Source organism: Molothrus ater, chromosome 7 (assembly GCF_012460135.2).
Source record: "Molothrus ater isolate BHLD 08-10-18 breed brown headed cowbird chromosome 7, BPBGC_Mater_1.1, whole genome shotgun sequence".
Taxonomy (NCBI): domain Eukaryota; kingdom Metazoa; phylum Chordata; class Aves; order Passeriformes; family Icteridae; genus Molothrus; species Molothrus ater.
Window position 1 is genome coordinate 8,169,827 of NC_050484.2, and position 23,258 is coordinate 8,193,084.

The 23,258-nt window shown below is 40.9% G+C and overlaps 1 protein-coding gene across 2 annotated transcripts in view; it reads right to left on the reverse strand.

Annotated features, from left to right (window-relative positions):
- STAT4 (signal transducer and activator of transcription 4) overlaps positions 1-20,149 on the reverse strand; it is a 37,911-nt gene extending 17,762 nt beyond the window's left edge. For both annotated transcript variants that reach the window (XM_036387123.1, XM_036387122.1), the window contains exons 1-7: positions 20,022-20,149; positions 18,375-18,519; positions 5,926-6,024; positions 5,042-5,134; positions 3,105-3,183; positions 1,453-1,538; positions 680-831 (exon numbers count right to left, since the gene is read on the reverse strand). In XM_036387123.1, coding sequence (XP_036243016.1) covers positions 680-831; positions 1,453-1,538; positions 3,105-3,183; positions 5,042-5,134; positions 5,926-6,024; positions 18,375-18,519; positions 20,022-20,149 — 782 coding nt within the window. The remainder of the gene's footprint in view (positions 1-679; positions 832-1,452; positions 1,539-3,104; positions 3,184-5,041; positions 5,135-5,925; positions 6,025-18,374; positions 18,520-20,021) is intronic.
- Between the last annotated feature and the right edge of the window lie 3,109 nt (positions 20,150-23,258).

Genomic DNA, 23,258 nt, shown 5'->3' on the forward strand with positions numbered 1-23,258 from the left:
AATTAGATTTTAAAGCTATTTTTAGTTTGTTCGTTGGGAAAAAACAAGTACTTCAGTGAAAAAAAAACCTACACAAGAAAAAAAAAGCAAAAGACCACCTTTTTTCAGTTTTAAAATTTTCTTGGTAATTTTCCTCCCTTTTTAATTCTTACTTTTTACTTCACCTTTTCCATATGAGAGTTTTGATGGGAGAGTAATGACCATGATGTGGTGGTGACATTGTGTAGGTATGCTATCTTTTAAATATAATGCTATTTTCTTTTTATTTGCAATCACTTCAGAGTTGCCATCACAGAGACTACTGCCATTCAATCCCTACACAGTGTAAGGTCTGGAGGAGTGAGTCAAAGCATAAAGCCTCTACCCAGCTCCTGCCTAGACACTACTCCCACTGCCTTCAATGACAAACTCAGCACCATTCTTACTCAAGCAAAACTCCCAAGAGGGCATGTTTCATGTATCTGGAGGCTACAAAGCCAAAAATTAGTGACTACCACGAGCCAGGCTAGTGTTCATTCTGAATGGCAAATGTTGCTTTCAGTTAGCACCTTTGAGTTATTTACTCTCTTAGCTGCTGGTGAATTTGCTGCTGTTGCAGCTGATCTAAAGGAATGATCACTTCAAGTGCAGCAGACTTCCTGTGGTTTTCGGTGGAAGCACGAGGTCAGGGCAGGCTTACCAGTTCTGGAGCTGGTCGAGGCCCCCGTGGAGGGGCCCCCCGATGCAGGCGATCTGCTGCCGCCTCTTCCAGTCCAGGAGCTCCTCGGTCAGCATGTTGCTCATCAGCACATCGATCTCATGGATCACGCGCCCTATCTTACTGAGCACTTCCTGGAAAATAGCAAAGGTGCCACTAACTGACCACAGGCAACAGCTGCAGAATTCACCAACTATCATGAAGCACTTACCATGTTTTTATCAATTATTCTGAAAGGAACCGTGTTTAGTTCCTATTGCTTCAGTGACAGGATTCATCACCCCTTGTACATTAATACTGAATCCCTATGAATTCTTCTTCAGTAATTTCTTTTTGGGAGGGTAGGAGGGAAGAGTGTTGCATTCTTTGCGGGCATAATATCTCCAAGATTTTGACAATTACAAGCTCTGTTAAGTTCAAAAAGTTCTGCTGTTGTTTTGCATCATGTAAAATGCATTGTGTTTTTGTTTGCTTGATTTAATCATAACCCTGCCCTCATCGACTCAAATTGCTTCACTCTTAAGGTGTGCAGAACCATCTCCTTAACTGAGCTGTTACTTAATTGCCAATTTCTCAACTTCTAGTTCAAATCACCCAGACCCGCCCAAACATCTTGCAAATTTTTAACTCCAGTGAAATGAGTCTGTTGTTCTGAGATGAAAATTTAGAAAGGCATACATACGCATTTGAGTATTTGGTATGAGAATAAGGGGAGAAAGCAGATAAACCACAAATGACAAAACATTGTCACTAACCTTTCTCTTGTAGTCTAAAGTATTGAGCATTGCCTGCAACGCCAACATTTCCTGTTTAATGAGGGCGCTGTTTTTGTCATTCTGTTCTGCAGGGGATAAAAAAATCAGTATAAATACATGTGTGGGTGTATGTGCCTGTTTATAAGGGGAGATGAGGAAAACAAACCACAACCAGGCTGCAGCAAGAACTAGTGGGAAAATAAACTGTGAACATCAGTAGATTATGTAACAGCCTATTTCATTTGAAAAGACTAGCTTTAGTAAAAGCTTAACATAAGGTTTTATGTTAAAACCTCTCTGTAGGTGTGTGTGGGGAGCAGGAAAAGGCAGAAAACATACAGGTGATACCCATGGTTCTCTAAATTTCTCATCCCTGTGCATACTCCTGTCTATTATGTACATCTGGCTTGGATCAATGATTGATCTGCAAACAAACAGCTCGTGGTGTCAGCAGTTAGGCTAAAGCTCTTTGGACTTGATGTGAATTACTATGTCTGCCTGAGAGGCATTTGAAACAGAGATGAAGTGTTCATCACCAGGGGAATTTCAGCAGCCAGGAGCACTGATCACTGGGCATTTCCCCCTCTATCTAATGTTTGTCCTTCTCTGGGTCAGGCACTGGTTTCAAGAGCCCCCAAGCTCACCCATGCTCTTTCACATGCAGCTCTTTCACACCCTCACTTTCCCCAACCTTTTGCATCTTTCTGCTACATTCAAAAAAGAAATTGGTGCCAACTGTGTGCCTGCTAAGCTCTGGATGGATGCCTTCCTATTGAATTAGGGTAGATGTTTCAGTAGAGGCAGAGAAGTAACCAGCACCACCTCAGCCACAGCAATTGCTCCCACACACTCTAAGCTGGCTGTGCTGGAGCAGAGCAGTGAAATTTAATCCCTGAAAGTCATTCATTGTCAGCATGTCTTATTTTGCAAGTGGGGCATTTCAGGTATCTGTGAGGTCAGTAATTATGATTGACCTGATGACTAGGAACTCATTAAGCCATGGCAACTCTTCTGATTGCTGGGTCATATCCAGCCTTCAACATTTAGGATTGATTGATGTGCTTAAGGACTTGGATGTTTTAAGCCCAGCATCTTTGCATGTTCAAAGGAAGGTAATATAAAGATGTCTGAGCAGACACAAGCAGACCCCAGTTTCTTTTCTGAAAGAGATCATGCAAGGACTGTTCCACATGCAGATCTCAGCCATCACAGGCTGGTCAAACATGCATTCAGAGTGCTTACCAGCTGGTTATCACCACTGTGGTCAAAAAAGAACAGAAAGCTAAGTTAGAGGCGAGAAAAATCAGTTCTGCATGACTCTGGGAAATAAGAGTCTCTTCCACATTCTCCCAAAGAAGGGCTATGTGGGGATATTGAAAAATAGGTTTTAAAATTAAGAAATGTACTACTTTATGTGCCATTAGGCAGCTTATCCATAGGAAATAACTATACTTTCTTTACATGATCCTCTTTACCCTCTTAACCCCAAAAGAGTCATTATGTTCCAGGACTAAAACTTTATATAAACCAAAGATCCATTTTTATGTTTACACATGTTAATCAAGTAATGCACACAACCCCCTGATGCTGTAGTCTAGCTGCAGAACCAGCCATTTCCTAGGAAATCTAAAAATGAGTATAAAAACTCTTACCTAAGCTCTGTATTGTTTTGTACCTGAAGTCAAATTCCTCTTGCAAGTCTTCCAAATATTTCACATCTTGGTCAGTCATCTTTCACAGGAGAGAAATGAACAAAATGCATAATGTACTTTCCTTTCTTACCATTTGAAAACCCCTGAACAGTTCTGGGAACTCTTGTTTACTGTCTTGTAAACTTTATAAAGTATGATTGAATAATAAATTTATAGCTACAGATTTATTTTACTTGCTTAGAAAGTCAAATATCATCCTCTATCCTGCAGTTTGACAGTGGTTGATTCAGCTTTATCCCTTCTTGTTTACTAATGCAGTGACACAGAGGAAAGTAGGAACAATTGTGTTAGCCTGAGCTAAACTGAAATTGTTATGCCCATAATGCATAACATTGAAACTTTAAAGCAGGGCAAAGGGATAATTAAATTTCCATTTAAGTAAATGTAAAATCAGGGTGTGCAAAGCCAAAAAAGGTAGAGTCACACAGGAGTAGAGCTCACAGAATTTATTTACAAATGTTTTAAGAATTTGGATAAAGAAATGAAATATTTTTGCTGCTTTGGCATTTTGCAGCTTTCTTTTCATATGTGCTATTAAAAATATTAAAGATATTTTTAGTAACAAATCAATGATAATTCAAAACACTCCATCAAAAGAAGGAAAATGAAACTATAGGAAATTACTTGCTGTACTTTGAAGGTCTATTTCTGTGCTGTTTATAGGAATCTTGATTTTGCCAACAACTCATAAACAGTCCTTTTTGGTTTCCTAAGAAGTGCACATTAAGAGTCTGAAAATACAGAAACTTGTTTGCTAAATGAGCCCACACACAATTAGCCATTTTGGCTTACTCTTTATTTTGGAGACTAAAGTTTTAAATTATATGTGTAAAGTATGAAATTACATGTGCGAGGAGCTGGCTAATTTCTGTGTTCAACTTAATTACCTACTAAAAAAACCCCAGGCCTGCTATCTAGAAAATGTTCTCATTTTCACTGGTCCTTCAGGGGTGGCTGTGCTTCCCCACACAGGCAGGAGGAGCAGGATGACAGGCTGCTGCTCTGTCAGCTCTGCAACTCTTATCTTAGAACTTATGTGTAGATAGAGACCTAGTATTACATTCTTCTGAATCTACTTTATCCTTCTAAGGGTTTGATCTCTCTTACCCTTCTTCTCTGTGAAAGAATGATGAGAGAATGCTGCTAGGATCTCTTTCCAGTATTCCAGAAGTGTTACTCTTGAACAACATATGGACAGGTATTTTAAATATAGTTTCTACATTGAGACTGCTGCAAAGCTGAAAGTGGGGCTGGGATAGCAAAAAAGCCATGGGTACTCTGAATCCTTATCCTGCCTTGAACTGAATAGGTATTCTCTGAGCTTTCAAGGTCTTTGGGACATAGCTACAGGTTTGGCTCAGCCCAGCTCTGGCCAGCCATGCATGAAACTCCTGGAGAGTGGCTACCATCAGCTGCCAGTGTTCTTGTCCCCTCATGACTCCAAACCACGCAATAGTGTCACGTAGCCTTCAGCTCGACAAAGGTCTCGGTGCATGACTCAGAGCTTGGGAAGGTTAAGCTACTGCTGACCCAGCTAAAGGAGGTGAAATTGCAAAAATACATTTTCTGAGCCTCACATCTTTTTAGAGACTGTAGCTATGCTCTTACTGCACTCAGTGGTCTGCCTGCAACTTACCTAGGGATGAGTGTGACAGCTTTAAAAGAGGGAGCTCTCACACTGAACCCAGACGGCTGCTAACACCTGAGGATCCAGGTGTGTCCTAAGCTGTCAGTCTGGGCAGATGTCCTTGGAATAATGGAAAATGGATGGTGTGTCTGTTGGCAGAAGTCGTTGTGCTACCCAGCTTAAAGATAGCTCAGGTGTGTCTGTATGAAAATCAGGTGGGCAGAGACAGCACACAGGACAAAAAAGGTACCTGAGCGCTGTTCTTGATCGCTGATACTTTGTGTTCTACATTTCTTTGACGTTCTGAAACCACAGAGCTCTGTAGAGACTTTTCCAGTGGCCCCTGGAACACATTGAACAGATAATTGGTGGGTGAGTAATATTAATGATAATAATAGGTGATAGAAACTGTACTGCAAGTTCCAGCAGAGAGAGGGAATTCCAAAGCCAGTGTTCAACCATCTGCAGACTGCTGTAAACACACAGACAAGTTTAGTTCTACACATTTGAAAAACATGCAGCTTTAACTTTGAAATCCAAGATATTAAAAGGTGTGGGTGTACTGCAGGCATTAAACATCTAGTAAATGAAATATAGATTATTAGATTTTTAAAAAAATATCCATGGCACAAGACTCATAGGAATACATCCGTAAGTGATTAACAAGAACATGTTTGTCTTAAAAATTCTCTCTGGGTTTTAATCATGTAACAATTTTCCCAGAATAAGTTTCATATGTAATTTGACTTATTTTTTCTCCAAACAACATAAAAATCATCAATAACTCTATAAATCATCCAACTCTATTGGATGGAATGTCTTTTGCATTCCATAGTTAATATGAATTAATGCATTGCATAATTTAAAACACACACATCTGTTTTGCAAAGAATAATCTCTTTAAAGCCTTTCCTAAAGATTAAAGTCTTTGAAGATTAGCTGTGACATGGAAGTCCCTCATAGCAATGTTTCCAGCAGAAGAGCCACTAATGAAGTTCAAATGTGAGTTTAAAGGGCAACATTTGGCAACCCCTAGTGCACACAAATCACTTCAGTGGAATGAGGGGACCGGATTTGGTCTGAAAAGCATGTGAGCAGATTAACATGGAGCAGATTACTGAAATAATTCATTACCTGTACAGGCATGCTGGCTGCAGCCAATATTCTTCTTTCTTCTCTTAAGCAGTTTGAGATGATCACTGCTATATGCATGGGGTTACCATGATATTTGCCCTGCAAGCACAAGGAAATACAACTCAAAAAAATTCCAGAATTCAGGATGTCCCTCTGGAAATCACAAGCAACATGATTTATGAGTGTCTATGAGGTACAGATTGGTGTGGGTGGAAAAGAGTCCCGTTTTCATGTGCTGGTTCAGCCTTTCAGGGCAGCATCAGTTAGTGCCACTGTCATAAAATATTCTGAACAATGTTCCACAGAGATTATAAAGATACAATTCTGAGATGTATATAATTTGGAGATCAAATTGCTCCCCTGCTAACACAGCTGTTTTGAAAGGGCTTTCCTGTCAGCCTATTCTGGGCACGATTTTATCACATCTTCGATTTTCAATAGGATGTTGCTGCTTAGCATGTAGCACTTCTGCCAACAAAAAAGTTTGTAAGCATATCAATATGGTAATGATGCAAGCAGGAAAGCTTCCTCAGCATAAAGCAGAAGACTTAAATTTTAATGTCTATGAACATTTTTTCTCTTTCAAAAAATAATGTGCCTGAGATGAAAGAATAAGTAATTTTTGTCCCAAGCCAAAGAATGAAAAAAAAATCTATATTTTTATACCACCATAAATAAAGTGCTGAATTGCTGATGTGTGACTGAGGACTGGGCACACTTTAAACTAATATTGGTTTATGCTGTATTTATAAAATTGGAATGATCCAGGACTTTCAAGCAGCTTCCTTTAAGGTGATATATTCATTCAGTGTTTCTTAGTATCCTTCATGCCTTTCATTCAGATACCCTTCATTCAGTGCTCATTCTGTTTGTCCATTCATCAGAGTTAATCCATTTAATTTCTTTTCCTGTACAGTTTCTAGTTCTGGACTTACTGTATTTTCTCCTTTTATCATTAGTCTTTATTTTTATCATACCTCCCTGCCCTCAGAACCTCTTTTATTCTAGCTGTCTCTGAATGTGGCACAATAAGTTTATATACTTTATATAGTTTAATTGATGCCATATCTTCCTTTGATATCTCACACCAATTGTTATGTTAGACACAAGGGTGTGAATGCATCTGACAGAAATGTGATCACATTGCTTCTGTAATGCAACAAGTGGCATTAAACATTTCATGTGAGCTCATGCATGAAATGTGTAATAGGTTTTGACTTCAACTGCAAAATAAACAAATACCATATTAAAAATGGTAGCTTTGATCATGGCAATTTGGTTTGAGTTGCTTGGTATTAAATACCACATGTACTGTGGTTCCAGGTATGGACAGGGCTCTTAAAACTAATAACCAAGGCACCAAATGTTCCCTTCCAAGAAAGCTTTGACTGCCCTGTCATTGTTAGCAATGAAACAAAACTTTGTTTCTATGGTTTCTGAAATCTTTTCAGGACAGGAAAAGTACATGCCCTACAGTGCAGCCAGTGCACACCCAGAGTAGCCCCAGTGCTGTGCCTCCTTTGATCTCCTTAAAAGCAGTTCAGGAGGTACTTTACTCCAGCAGCCATCTGTATCTGAGGAACAGGAGTTATGAACCTGACTGGTTTTAGGAGCTTCTCTGTAAACAAGAAGTGGTGAGTAATACTACCCAGGACACACTATGCCTCAGATCAAACACCAAGCACTCCTCCCTGCCTGCTCCTTCCTGGGCAGTGGGAGGAGACTTGATTAAGGATACACTGCTGATTTCCATGTCAAATAGCAGTGCCAAAGATCTGTCACTACACATTTCTCCCTGGCAGCTCCATGGCTGTGAGGACAGTAACGACACTGTCGCTGCACGCTTCCTTCAACACTGCTGCACTTCAGGTCCAGTAACGGATTCACAGTCCCCTTCACTGGGCATATTCACCATCTCTCTCTGTAGTGTCAGGATGTAGCTTTGGGAAGGGAATAGAGCAATGTGGGAAATGGCTGTGATCTTCCTGCAAAGGACTGAGTGGGATGTCATGTGGAACTGAGGTCCAACAGCAAGAGCCAGGGCAAATTACCTGCAGCAGAGAGTGGCTCTGCTCCTGGATGTGCTCCAGCCCAGTGCCTGACTCCTTAAGGAGCCAATCCAGGCTGCTAGCTGGCATGGAAATGACTTATGCTTTTTTTACTGACTGGGTTTTCTGCTCCTTGGTGGACTGAAACTGCTCAGGATCAGTTTATTAATAAGGATGAGCACAGGTGAAGTTGGGAGAGGGGGAAATAGTCCTCATTTCAGCTGTTATGGCTAAGCCTGTCTCATCCATCTGTACCTTGATTAGAGGGGGAAAACTCCTGTTAATAAGGTTTTGGTTGAAAGCTGTGGGGAGAAAAAAATCTGCTACTGCTGTATAATATGGCCACTGATGGCCATATTAATTCCTCTGTTAATTTCTGCTTGTGGTTATTACTTATTTTTTGGTAGTAAAACAGGGTTTCACCTTGCCCCTAGATGGCCAGTAAGTGTTTATGCCATACATTGGTACCTGAAGCTACAAAGCCTGAAGTTTTGTAGGTTACCTTTGAGGCTTACCTTAGTCCTGGCTTACCACTGCCCAACAGAATTCCAGCGCTGCAAGGGTTTAAAGGAGTCCAAAAAAAACTATTTAACCAAATCAAGAAGAAGTAAATATCCCCTCTTGGAGCTGGAAAAATGCATTTATGTAGAAGAGGATCTTAAAAACAATTCTGACAGTGGGATGTGTTAAAATTCCCCACAAAGGATGCCGGTTATTAGGGACTTCCCTAGCGTTTCTAGACACGATTCATATGCAAAACTTTCAAAAACTCTTTCTTCCTTTCCCTTTCTTTGTTTCATTAAGACAAAAACATCTGAATCAAGAGATGCAGTGGAAATTCACTTTTTTCCCTCCCTTTCTTTCTTCTCTAACTCATAAATCTCTAGAATCAAGCTGGGTCCATAGTGATTCCCATACTTATGCCAGGCTGGTGCTTCTTCAACTTGATTCAGTTTGAGTAGATGCCAAGAAGGTCAACAGAGAGCTGCCACCTGTGCTCCTGGAACAGCCTCTTTTGCAGTAAGGGAGCAGATAGATTGCAACTCATCAGTAATAAATGGATAAATGAATTGTAACACTAAATATCTCAATAATTGCAACCTATTGAATAACGATAGCTACTAAAAGTCACAACAGCCATGTTTTTGACTCTGGAAAAATAATAATGCAAAAAAATTTCTGCCTGTGTTTTATGCTTCTCAGCTGTAATTACATTTTGGAATGCACTGCTTGGTGTTCCCTTATTATTCACCTACTGCCAGCTCTTGTTGCTCTGCACTTCCATTTTGTCTTTGGCTGAGGGCAGAAATTGCCCAACATGGCCTTGATTTCTGAATGACTAATTGAAAACCATCTCCTAGCAGCAAAGAGTAGTTTAAGTTGGAAAATTAAAGAACTTTAACCACAAATGACTTGAGATGGGGGAATCCTAACTTAGAGTGACGTGTACACTAGCAGCCAGAAGAGGAAGAAGAGTGTGGATTCTTTAGATATGCAAAATTGTATTAATAAATTTAAACGTGTAAGGAGAAGATTTATATTTGTCTTTTGACAAATACCAACACAGAGAAATTGAGGATTCGCTTTTCTTCTATCAAATTTAAATATCTGCTAATACTACTGTAATTCTGTTGTTCTTAGAAGTTTTCTCTCTCCTCTCTTCTGTTCCAACGAGGTCTTTCCATGCCATGAGTTAGAACAAACAACAAATTATCTTATTTGGACTGGATTCTTCTCAAGAACTACCAGCATGATGCTAAATTTAAGCAAACAGGGGGAACTTGAACTTTCATTCTGAACAGGTGACAATTTTCTGAGAATGCTGATGACATTTCCTTGGAGAAAACCTTCCTACTGCCACCCGGTATGCACTCTTTCCACTCCAGGGACATCTGTTGTGACAGTATCTTACTAGATCATGGAGAAAAACAAAGAGGCATTTCTGCAAAAACAGTTTGTACGTTATAGCATGCAGAGTTTATGCCCTTTAGCCAAATTTTAAAACAGCTTGAACTCTTTGGAGTATATTAAAGGCACATGAAACAGTGGCTGGGGAAATGCAAGGTTAGATTCTGTAAGCTGCAAGGTCATGGACAAACTTTAAAATACTTATTATGACATTTTAAAATACGTGTGCTTTCAAAAAGAACACCAAACAAGTGTCAGTTTTCATATCTGCTTGCTCTGACAGCAAGGAAGAAATCTAGACCAGAGTCATTCTCTTACTCTTCTTTTCTCCCCGTTTTTAAAATTTCAAAATTTTAGCTGATTTTCTGTGGGCAGCTCCATCACAAAGTGGATCAGTCCCAGCCACACTAACACTGACTGCTTTCCATGGGTCAATGGGCTCTGTACACGCCTATCAGTGAATACTGGATATGCACTATGTGAGCAGCTGGCTCTGTTTTCAGTGGGTAAAGCAGGGATTAGGTGTTAGTTGGTCTCGACTTGTGATGAAGGAGGATGTGCTATGAAACCTTTAGAAAGTCAGTCGGGGGTTTGCCTGATTATCTGTGTTTTCAAGGTGACCTAAAAAAGGACTTGAGTAGGTTTTGGTGCTTTCCAATTCTGAAAATTGTTTCAGAATTTGGTCAGGTTTTAGTTTTAGCTCCTTTTCTCCTTTTTCTTTTATTTTTCTTTCTTTTTTTTTAACTCTCAAAACCATCAGCTGTATTTCTTCTCATTTCTGCTAGAAAAAGCCCTTCTTGAGCCTTTTAATTGTATACAACAGGAGCTTTACTTGGAGGTGTGGCAGAGTTATTTAGTATGACCATTGAAGTGTTTGTTCATACAGAATGAATATTTAAAGAAGCTGATGGAAGGGAGGCGAGATTGTAAAATAATCATATCACAAGTAAGCGATAGGGAAGGAAAAGTATTTTTGCTTGACTTTGTCTTGCTGTTTCCTAAGTCTGATACTCAGCATCTTTCTGGAAAAGCAAATATCTCATCTTTCATAAAATCAAAAACAGAGAGAAAAACCCCTTTTGTCTATCATTTCATTTTTTAAAAGAAAGAAAGATTTGGCTTAGCTGTGTATCTCGGATGTGTGGGTGGGAAGGCATAGCTGTACATACATATTTCCCGTTTTCACCTTCAAATATGACAAATAACACTTCACCTTGATTTGTTTTCTGTCTTTGTTTATGCATCCAGGCAGAAAGTCTAATGAAGACAACAGCAGAATACAAAGAAAGAGTTGGTCCTTGTGTTAGCCTGATAAATGCTAAGTGCTTGGGAGTTTTTGGAAAGCTTGTACTTAAACAGGCAGTATTCTTACTAAAAAATCTTCTTCTACTAGAAAGATGCCTCTGTTTTATCTAGGTCTTTAAGAGGAAGTACCTGTAACACCATCTATTTAGACTGCTCTTGTGGATGTGTGGGAAGTCCTAATACACAGCTTTGTAGTCTTGTCGTTTCCTCAAAGTGTATGATGCATAACTTCCAGATGATCATAATTTTTTTCTGGGGGGCATGTGCAACTCAATTGCAATAGACAAAGCTGTAAAAGCACAGTGAATGAGCTGTGAAGGCAGAAGTTTTTTCTCCACCCCTCAAATTCCACTGCTGCGTCCCTCCCAGCAGACTCTGAAACCACTCAAGGAACAACCTACAGAAAGAGCAGATTTCTGTGCAGGTAGGGTGAGATAAAGCTACAGAAAATACATTTCTGTAGAAATCATCATCAGACAGTAGAACTGTATAGACATGGAGGGGTGAATAATGTAGTTCTTATTTGATATTTACTTGAGAATAAATAACTTCTTCTTTAAATGAGATTTATTTGAAACTAAGTAAAAATACCATATTTCCTATGAGAAAGGGAAAAACATCAGAGGACAGAGAGAGGACTGATCTCCACATGCCCCTCCTCCTCTGGGCACAAAGACCTGAATATTTTTAACTAATTTCTCAGGCAGATGTTCAGCTGCAACTGGGGTCTTAATACTTCAGAATGAACAAAGTCCACAAGAGGTTTAGTTTGCTTGTATTTTTACTTCTGTCTGCAAGTTAACTCTTTTTCATTCTACAAAAACAAACTGAAAGTTTATAAACTTTTTTTTTTTTGCATTCTTTAGATAAGATCTAGAAACCCCACTGTATTTTACTTGCAACAAGTAACCTTTTTCAGCCTTGTACCAGTAATTTTTAAAAACCTTTGTTAGCTGCAGTCACCAGGCTGCAGTTGCTAGGAGCAGACACCTAGCTGCTTCAGCAAACAGACTTCTGTGCGGGGTTTCCCATTTGCACGCCAAAATTTTCTGTAAACAGCTTTAATGGTTGTACTGAAAAACTCACTGGGAGCAGTCTAATACAATCTGAATTGTGTTAGACAGCAGGACATGCTGGTTCAAAACACATCCAACTTTACCATGTTGAGTTGTTGATCTGGCAGGCTACACGAGTGCTAAATATGTGTAAATAACATTTTGAAACGGATCTTCCGTGGTTTATTAGGAACTTTCTCTATTTTGTTCCATTCTCACCCCTTTGTAAGCTTTAACAGGAAACTGCAACTAAAACACCAATGGCTGTTTCCACTCTTTGCAACTGTTTCTCAGCACAGGGCTTATTAGAATTGTTTGTTGAGCACCAACTGGAATGTCCTGTTTCGGATCTAATGCTATTTTGTCCACTTTCTTTGACGTACTGAAATGAATAATCTTAGGATTGTTCCTTGCATTCCTCATGCATGTTCCTTTCTGGTACAGAGGCTTTTGTAAACTGTCACTTGAACAAAAGAACCTTTATTTGTTCACTTAGTTCTATCTGGAGAAGCACAGGGATGTTCAGTGCCCATTGCAGATGGAAACAAATTGGGCAGTATAACCAGGAACATGACACAGAATCAGGAATGCACTGCTGGGTTACTGTTTTAAGCAGCATCATGTAAAGATGTATTCGTGGAAAAAAGTGCCTTATATATGTTGTTTTAGATGACAGAAGATATTTTCAGAAGCTATTTCAGACCTTTCCATAAAAACAGCCAGAGCTGTGTAGGATAAAGTTATGTAGCTAAAAAACTATTTCCCAGCTACTTACTATAATTTCCAAAAGCTTGATTTTATATAACTGGTTGGTATGAATCAGCAGATCTGGTGCTTCTGCCTGACCTCTCCCTTTGTAAACAGACCCTAAGGTGTTAATGGTCTGTGTGCCCACGGACCTGTTCATCCAGGCATAATCCCATTACCCTCCCTCCCCTCATCTCTAGGCTCTAGCAGGGCTGGGGAGTTGATAAAGTTCACCAATACTGGAGAATCTGCTGTGAGAATTAAATGAATTTCATGAATATACATAATTTAGAGCAAATTGTTCCCCAGAGCACACAGTATACTCATTAACTCAGGCTTCAATGGTAAATGAGCAGAGCAGCCCTTCTTATTCCTGAAATCTGTTATTTCACTTCTATAAAGGAAAATTTATGTAATCAGATTTCACCCTGAATACCATAAATAGAGAATTGACACAGATGCATGTTGCCATTAATGAGAAGGGATTGCTTTCAGAAGTTATCTTGAGACTAGAGCATAAATAAGGGCTTCAGTTATGAGTAGGATGATTCTGGGAATTTCTGCTTTTGTCCTGATGGGGTTGTCCTGCACCTGTCACAGAGCACAGCACAGACAGAGGCTCCTCCTGAGAGCTCACCTGAACCCACACTTGGGCCAGGCTGCATTCCATGGAGCTCATTCTTGTCTAGCAGGAGGAGTGCTCCAGCTTTCCAGCTTGGAGTGTGTGTGGGGAAGGACATCCCAGAGCTGAACAGGCAGTTGCCAGCAGCACCATTCCTAAATGGAGGGGTGGGGACACAGTGCACATCTCTGATTCCCAGGCTGCCCTTGGCTCCCTGGCTGCACTGCAGCCTGCCTGCTCTCTCCCAGCCCAGGATCTGGGCATGTGAGTCAGGAATGTGGACAGTGCCTGTCTTCCATGAGAGTCTCTGAGCACTAAATCCACTGGGGGTTACATCAGGGACAGGTGTATGCTGTCACATACAAACATTCCTTCTGAAAACTGGGATGAAATTGTCCATAGGCCAAGGTCATGCAGACTCCTACATCTGCAATTTGGTTCCTAGAAGTGCCAGGCAGCTCTTCCAAGCTTAACATCTGCCCTTTACATTTTGTTGTCATAACAACAGCACAAACCACCTCCTTATGACTAATCTGCTTTGCTTTTCTCCATCTAGATTTTAAGGAGAAAGCATGGTTTCCCTGCTCTTTCCCCCACTGCCTCTGAACATTTTCTCCCTCTTCCCTTTCCAAGACTGCTGCTGGGGGGGAGCAGGAGCTCTCTAGGAAGACAGACAGAGAATTAAACCTTAAAAAGGAGCTGTGCTGTTCTGTCTCCCACTGAAGAGCACAGCAACAAAAGGCTGCCCTGCTATAAAAATGAATCCAATTTACTGACTTGAGAAGTAATAATAATGTAGGAAGCAAATATGAAGGATTTTAACCTAAAATGCTGACCCTGATTTTAATACAGTATGTGCATTTATACTAGATTAATGTAAGAAGAAGAGATTTTACATGAAAGTCAGAAATAGAGAAGCGAATTACAGAGAGCTAGCGGTGACCACAGCTGCTTAGCTAAGTTTCTTAACACTATTTTCAAGTGCTTATAACTTTTTCAAACTACATATTTCCTGAAACACTGTTCAGTGTTTCTTTTTGCCTGCAGATAATTTTGGAAATGTAAGCAGTCTAAGCAGGAATGCCACACTCCATAGTTATTTCTCTAATGTTGAGAGAATAGGGATGGTCCCTGTGATCTAAAAGCAGGGCTGCCAGGCAGACCCACCTTCCTGCTTGGACTTCTGCTCCTTGCCCTTCACCACCCCCAAGGTGGCCTAAAACTTTGTATTGCAACTGAGGCAGGCAAATTCTCTCTTCTTTCACTACTTCTATTCTTATTTTCACAGAACAACTAAAATATTTATGAAAGATGTTTCAGTAAACAGTCAGAATTGAAGATTTTCTCAATTTGGTAACAAAAATCTCAGGGAAATCTTTTAGGTGAGGTGTGCTTAGCTGTGGTACTGGAGGCTCCTAGAAATAACGCTCTCCAGACTCAGGAACAGCACCAGGAATCTTGATCCTAAGGAGTCCTTATCTGTCTAGAAAACAGCTGCAGAGGCCACTTATGAGGTGTGCATTGCTTCCTCTTCTAAGACTGCCTTTCACTAACCATCCAGTTGTATTTCTGATTAAATGTTAGTCTCTCTTTTTGTGTTTTGTCAAGAACTGCAGGTTGCTTTTGAATAGCTTTTGTGTGTTCTCTAATTGAATTTTTCTTTATTGTTGCTATTGTCATAGCCTTTCCCACAGCTCAACACACTACGCTGTGTACACAGTGATAAGTGCTGGTTTCCAGCATTATCTATTTTGTCAAGTGTTACTCAATAGGGTAACACAATTTGGCTCAAAGCAATGAACAAACATTGCACTCAGATCTTGTATTGTGGTTGGACAGCTTTGTGTGTGTGCACCATGCACAAGGGTCTGTGCATCTGTGTGTGGTTGGGAGGGGAAGGAAGAGGAGGGAACTGTGAAATTTCAAAGAAGTGCTTGCACTAGAGAGCGAAGCAGAGATAAAGGTGGGCTCATGGTAACTAACCTTCAGAGAAAGTCAAACCAACTCTGTTCACAGAGTCACCAGATAGGAAAAGATGTTTACAGAAGCAACTTACTCTCTCCTATTTAGGAACAGAGTCTTTCTTTCATCAGTCGCTGAAAAATCTCATTAGTTTCACAGTGTAGCATTCCAGCCTCCTGTTCCCAGGTGGTGTGCTGGGACAAAGAGGACCGTGGCATCCTGCTCTGTACATCAGTCACATTTTTCTGGTGCTGTCTCACAAAGCTGTCACAAACTAGCTCAAATTGCAAGAGTTAGGTATCTGCAAGGGCTTCCAGCTGTGGCTGGGAAGCCAAACGCCCGTTTCCAATCTTCTCACATATTCAGCAATAAAATGCAACCAGCCATGCATTAACAAAAGATTAGACCCATAATTAGATAATTTGTATACTCAAAGTTAAGGACATTACAGAACATACTGTCAATGCTATGTGTCATATTCAGTCCATTAATAACACTTGACAGTTGATAACAAGGAGAGGCTGTCAGCTGATTTCAGCTACTGTAGCATTTCTTTACTGATCTACTTACCTAATCAGTGAAGAAATAATTTTAACAGCTGCAGCAGGAGACTACCTGTGCAGCTCTACAGAACATGCAGCCCATACCTTGGCTGAAAATGCATTTATCCTCCATGTCCTATACCTTATAAGTAGTAACACAGTGGTTTACACAAAAGTCAAAAATTCTGGTGTCACAGATTTCTTAAGACAGTATAAATTATTTTTCTTATCCAATAATAGGTTGTTATCAAGCTTTGCAAGAACCAGGTCCTACTCCAGGCTATTCTAATTATTTTGGAGATCAGAATATAGACTGTGGGTGATAGTGTTCAAGATCAGGAAAAGCTCCAACAGTGAAAGTGCCATCCAGTTTTTGGTGGTTTACATGTGTATTTTGAAAGTGAATGGATAGCTTTATTGTCTAAATTCAGGTTATGTGCTGTCTTAAAGCAATGAAGAAAGGTCAACATTACTAGTGATGGGGAGAGCTGCTGGTTTGGGCTTTTTTTCTCACCTAGAAACATTCTACTGCAATATTCAAGATTCTGATCCTGTTTTATAAGCAGTAGAAATAATTGCAATATCACACATGTGGTCTCAAGGAGTTGATAACACTCTTCAGCTGTAATGGGGATGCCTGAGCATTTTGGCTTGCTCTGGAATTGTGACTCAGACCCTAGCACCTGCGAAACCATTTAATCACAAATCACTTGAAACTCCCCTCCTCTTGCCTTTCTGGAATGACCCTCCTTTGGTTTGTGCTCTTCCTGAAGCACATAATTATATAATTTCCAAACATGACAGGACTTCAAAGAAGGGTTTTTATTCAGGCTATGTTCATACTGATTATTACATGAACTCAAATGAGTTCACCCAAGGCCTGATTGCTTGGCTTGATGTGCCCAATTTGGCAGAGCACGCAGAGCTGATGCTTCAAGATTTGATAAAAAATTTAGAACAAAATAAATGGGGTAGAGAGCAGAAGGAACAACATTGAGAGGCTTTAATTTTGTAGAGCTTGTATGTAAATATGTTCTAGTCCTTCTGCCTGTGCACATTGTGATGGTACAATCATAAATGCATTGTCTTTTAAGGCAGGAATACAGTAGTGTAACTGCTTGGCCTGAAATGCTCTTTCCATGGATCTGCCCCTGTGGAAGAATCCTTTATAAGGTGATACAGCTTTGTAGTAAAATGTGCCAAGATCTTTACAGAAACAACAGAATTTCTGCAGTTGAGTAAATCTGGTGTTTGAAGAGTACTGAAATTATGAAAAGTGCTGCTCCAAAAACCAGAAAAGAAACAAACAGTGACCTTATTTTTAAATTACAGGAGGCTGCTTGCATAGCATAGGATGAAAAAGTGGCAGCAATGGAAATAGTGTCATATTTTTAAGAGGCCACCGTTAGGGATAAAGAGTAGAAAGACACAGCCATGGAGAGAACAAAGTAATTGATGAAATCATGCTAAGACTTTCCAGGCCAGTGTGTCTGTATGTACATATGTCTCAAATAAAGAAAATGTTTGGCAAGCAATGTAATTATCATTTAAGTACTTATGGAAAACACCATCAAAGAAGAGAAAAACCCCCACATTTTCATTGAACTCCATGGCATATCTGCTTTATGCAGAAGACAGATAGATGTCAGGAAGTAGGTGACTAATGAAGTGGAACTCTGAGAATTCTTGCCTTAGATAAACAATTATTAGAGAAACACTCAGCCAATCAAAATAAATATCATTTTGCAGAAGCCTAACGGTAAATCCTTTAAGTAATTCATAACAAATAATCCCAGAAAAGCATAAAACAGCAAGCATGCTAATGATTTACAGAGGTTCCTTTTTCTTGGTGCTGCCTTAAGCCCCAAGCATGTATTTTATTCCACAGTTAAATATCTGTAGGTGTCTCTGAGAGGTGGTAATTACATTTGTAATAAACATGAGCATCTATAAGCACTGTACAGGGTTATTTGTAAGAGCTCAGTGAAACACAGATATGCACAGAGCTAAGAAGTCACAGCATTTGTATCCAAGCTGCATGCATTGAAACAGGAATTACTGTTCCACAGAAAGACAGTGGAATTGTTATTTTGAATTATCTTGCTGAAGGCTCAGTTTTCCCAGAGCTGCTCGGAGTCTGCAGCAATCGGGGCAGCTCTGAGCTGGGCACTGGAACAAAATGCACTCCAGAGAGCTCGAGCAGTGCCTCCAGAGAGCAGTGAGTGTGCAGTGCAGTTTGGCATTGGGAGCAATGACCCACCTGCAGCAGCTTCCTGACTCTTTTCAGGTTGTGGATCAAGAGCAGATTCTTCTCCTGTGAAACCCGGTCCAGCTGTTCGTCCACCTGTATTATCAAATTCTGCAAAAGGATCATTGCCATTGCTTCATTGTTGGCTGCAGCCTCCCTAAAGAGTCAATGAACAGCAACAACAATGCACATTTAAAATGCTGTATGATGTGTCAATCTAGCAGTACAGAAAATTATAATTTACTCAGAAATCTAGGCAGCAAAAAAAGAGACTTTAAGTATATGGTGACTTGCATATAGTTAGAGCTTGTGAATAATGATTTTTATGATTTTGTGGTTGTTTTTTTTTTAATATTCCTACAGATATGCATAAAAAGAGGGTGAGGTATTTGCACAGACAGTAGAGTCAGCCAGAGGAGACAACCAGGGTTTTCAAGTGTCTGGTCCAGTGAATATTTAAATACTTCCAGCTCACTTGTCAGAGGAAATGGGGCTTATGCAAACTGTCCCTCTCATTCAGTCAGATATGATTCCTGAATTTGCTGCCCAGTTTCAGACAAAGTTGGCAACAGGCTTGAAGTCCAAAAGATAGAATTCTTACAAATTTCATGGCAATCTGGCAGGTTGGTAGAAGAAAGGAATCCAAATTAGCGCCTCCACTGAGGGAAACAGCAGCAATTACTTGCTCCAGGAGGCAACAGCCAGATGGTCAGGCAGAAGATAACATCTCTTCACACCAGGCACCAGCTGAGCCTTCCCCCAGCCAAACTATTTGGAGATACAGGAGGACTCTGAGGCTACTGGTCAAGGGTATGTAGGGGACACAGGACACAGACAAAGCCAGGCTTTACTGGCTCTGCTGTTTGTGGTACAGCTTGGTATGTGCAGGGCAATGGCATTAGTGAGAAAACTGAGGAGGAAAAAAGTATGGACAGCATGGCATCCTTGTCCTTGGGATAGCCTCTCTCCTTTCCTCACAAACAGCAGGTGCCTGTTTGAGATATGCCTGCTAACTGCACATCTGGCAAAAAGGAGATTTTAATGTTACCCATGTCGCCACAGACCCATAAAGACGGAGCTATAAACCATAAAGAAAGATTCTATTCCTTAGCAGTTTTTTTTCCCCCTGCACAGTAGTCCTCCAATAGTCCTGTGGAGTTAGCTTGAAAAATTGAGATGTCTCTTTCTGGTATGACTAATATTTTTTTTTTCTTTGCATTTAGTTTTGAATCTTCTTAAGATAACGCTCAAGTGAATTGAATCCAAATTTGGACATAAATGGACCTCCTAGAGAACAGTTCCTGTAAACAGCTGGCTTGTTCCCCAGAATTATCCAACTTTAAGGTCAATTCTGGACAAGTGAATAATTTTATTATTCACTGCTGCAAGAGGTAAGTGTATAACATTTCCATTAAAAATTAACTTGTATTTTTTTTTTAATCATTTTAAATTGGATTTTGTTTAGGAGTAAGTTCCAATGTGAATCTTCACCTCCCAATAGTCCCTAAGTTGAAATGGCTAAATCCATTAACTAGTGAAATAGTATTACTGGAGTGTAGATACCTGCACAGTTTGTAAATGAGCACCCTAAAGCCTTCCAGCAAACAAAAGAATTGTTGGTGATTGAAACAAGAGGAGACAGGATGGATGAAATCCTACCAGTCCTGGCTTTCTATCCATTGTGCTAGCAGGTGCCGGATTTCCATGGGGAAGTTATCATCATAGAACTGGTCCACCTGCTCCAAAAACTTTATTTCCAGTTGTTGAACTTGACTCCATTGGGACATACTACAAAAGAAAGGAATTAAACATGTTTGCAACTGAAAAATGAACATGAATTACTAATCTAAACTGCATAAATTGGTTATTTTCCTTGTTGCTCTTACATACTTTGACATTTTATTCTGTCTATCAAAACAGGTGGTACTTGAGTAAATGTAGTTAGTTAAAGGGAAGAGGGAGAAAAGTGAGCAAGGCCATTGAAGAAGTTTTGTCTCTTACACTTGAATGGGCACGTCTGTCAATTCCCTTCCTTTATGTAAATTTTTTGAGATACTTTATGATGCTTATAAACTGGCAAAATTTACACACCATCTCTCATCAAGAGAAGAAGTTTAGGATTGTACTCTTCAAACCCAGGTAGAACTATTCTTATTGAAGGGTAGTGGAAAGCAATGATTTTTCTCTCTTCTTGGTGAATTCATACCACTCAAATTTTTCCTGAAGTCATCATGGTTGCGTGTCACTGTGCTGTTCCTAAAGCCCCACATTTTCTGTTAGAAGAGTACTGCTTGACAACCTAAATCTAGTAAATCTATACTTTAAACTGCCATAGAATTATATTTGATGTGCCCTGGGATGTCAGTCCTAGGGCTGAGATCAGTGGGCTCTGCCAACACCCTGATCCCACAGCATAGGTGTTCTTCCATTTCCTCTTAACAAAAGACACAAAATACATTCAGGGCTAAAGACTGAAGTGGGCCAACAAACTATAGATCTGAATACTTTTGATAGAAACTTTTCCTGAAGAAAAAGACAAGTTTTCATCAAAATGGACATTTTTGTAGAAAGCTGACCTTTTCATGTGCAGCTTTTCTATTTCCAGTTCTGAATTGTAGTTTCAGAATGTCAACAGTTTCAAATAAGGATATCCTATCTTAATGCTGTAGTCTTTCATTTTGCATTTTTAAAGTCAGGAAAAAAAAAAAAGTAGTATCTGAAGGTTTAATGGAGTCCTGAGCACTTACTCATGCAAAAGTAAAAGTGACAGGTTTTAGTTTCTCAAGGAAGGCTGATAGGATGATTCTGTGTGTGGTATGGAGAACACTGTATATAACGTCAGTGGAAATGTGCCCAGTCACTTTCCCTTCCTCTTTATTACTTCCATTCTGAGAGGAAAAAAATATTGCCTGAATATTTACTTTGTTTTTTTAAATTGCTGAGGAGGAGTTAGGCACAGGAGTGTTTCGCTGTCTGTGTTGCTGTATTGACAGTTAGAAAGAATCCTATATTATTATTTCTGGTGGTACATACAAGGAATCAAATCAGAATGCATTAATAATTTATAGAATAAAATCAGAGAATTGCTAAGGTTTGGAAGGGACCTCCAGGATCACTGAGTCTGACTGTAACTTTTTTTTCTGAAATCACACTCAGGAAAAAAAAACAACCAATTTTAAAGTCTGTTCACTTTCAGTGGGAGTTTTTATTGTAAATGCTAGTGAATTCTGGTGATTATGATATCCTAAGAAGATTAGTGAGTAAATTTAATATTTTTATCCAAAGCTTAAAAAAAGTAAAGAAAAAAAAGCAAGATTTTGTCCAGCCTGCAGCCTCCTTAGGCCTGCCATGAAAGTTGCAGGGATGCTCACATGCATAAACTGTTGCAAAGCACACGGGTAACGTTTGTCCCTGTGTTCCCTTTGCACAGAAGGTTTTGCAGGGACAGCTGGGAAGGTGGGGCAGTTGTAGCTCATCGTGAATGCCCCCTGAAGGGAACCGAAAGAAAGTTTTCAGGAAAGATAGGGCAACACTGTCTACAAGAGAGGACGGGGGAATGGGCTCAAAATGAAAGAGAGTAGGTTGCGATTAGGCATTTTAAAAAATCCTTTACTGTGAGGGCAGGAACAGGCTGGCCAGAGATATGGAGTCCCCATCCCAGGAGGTGCTCGAGGCCAGGTTGGATGGGGCTCTGAGCATCCTGGTCTCTGGTGCAAGCTGTCCCGTCCTGAGCACCCTGTCACTGTAAGGCGGCCGGCAGGGAGCGGGTGCTGCGGGGACGCAGACCAGCCCCATTTCCGGCTGCCCCGGCGCTCTCCCGGCTGCCGGCTTTGCCCTGGAGCCCGCTCCATCCACCCTGCCCGTGCCGGGGGTCGGTGCGCGCCCCATCCCGTCCTAGCTCATCCCGTCCCGTCCCATCTCATCCCGTCCGATCCTGTCCCGTCCCATCCCTCTCGGAGCGCTGTCCCCCGCGCCCCGCCGCTCTTGCCTGTGCCGGCTCGGGCCGATCTCCGCTGCCGCCGCCGTGCCCCGGTCCCTCCCCGCGGGCTTTAAGCGGCCGCGCCCGCCCCCGGCCCGCGGCAGCAGCGGCGCCTTCCTGTGCGTCAGCCCCGCGGCACGGCCCTGCCCGCTGCCTCTCGCAGCAGCCCCCGTCCCCACAGGGAGCTGGGCGAAGCTCAGAGCCTGCAGGGCGTTGCTTGCCCTCAGGAGGCTGAAAAGTACCGAAATCTTTCCCTTTCGTGCTGTCGGCGCAGAGGGCTGGGTACCGCCGCGCTGGGGGGACCGATGGCATCACAAAAGCCCGGGAGGCACCGGTGTCCCCACGGCCCGAGCTCTGCTCAGTGAAAAGGCAAAGGGCGGCTCTTGGACGAGTTGGGCCTCGGAACAAACTCTCCAAACTCTTGTGACTTAGAATCACAGAGGTTGGACCACACCTCCAAGAACATCGAGTCTAACATTTGGCTAAGCATCACCGTATCAACGTAAGACCCATAGTCAATTTGTTTATTCAACACCTCCAGGTGTGGTGGCTCCACTACTTCCCTGGGCAGTCCATTCCAATGCTTAGCCACCCTTTCCATGAAAAAATTCTTCCTAATGTTCAACCTGAACATCCCCTGGTGCAGCTTAAGACTGGGTCTCTGCTCAGACCTGCCCTCTGTCGTTTAGGGTTCAGCAAGCATAGGAGGCTGGTTAGCTTGTGTGGACCACGTCAGGACAGTGAATTAGTAATTTGAAGACCACCCAGGAAATATCATTGATTAGCAACGTGATTTTGTGCTGTCAGTAGGGGGAACTATTGCACTGTATTTCTTTTAAATAAATATTGGTAGCTATTTATTTTTCTTTTTACATTAAGCACTCATTTTCTGAGCATCCTTAAGCAACTGCTGTCTG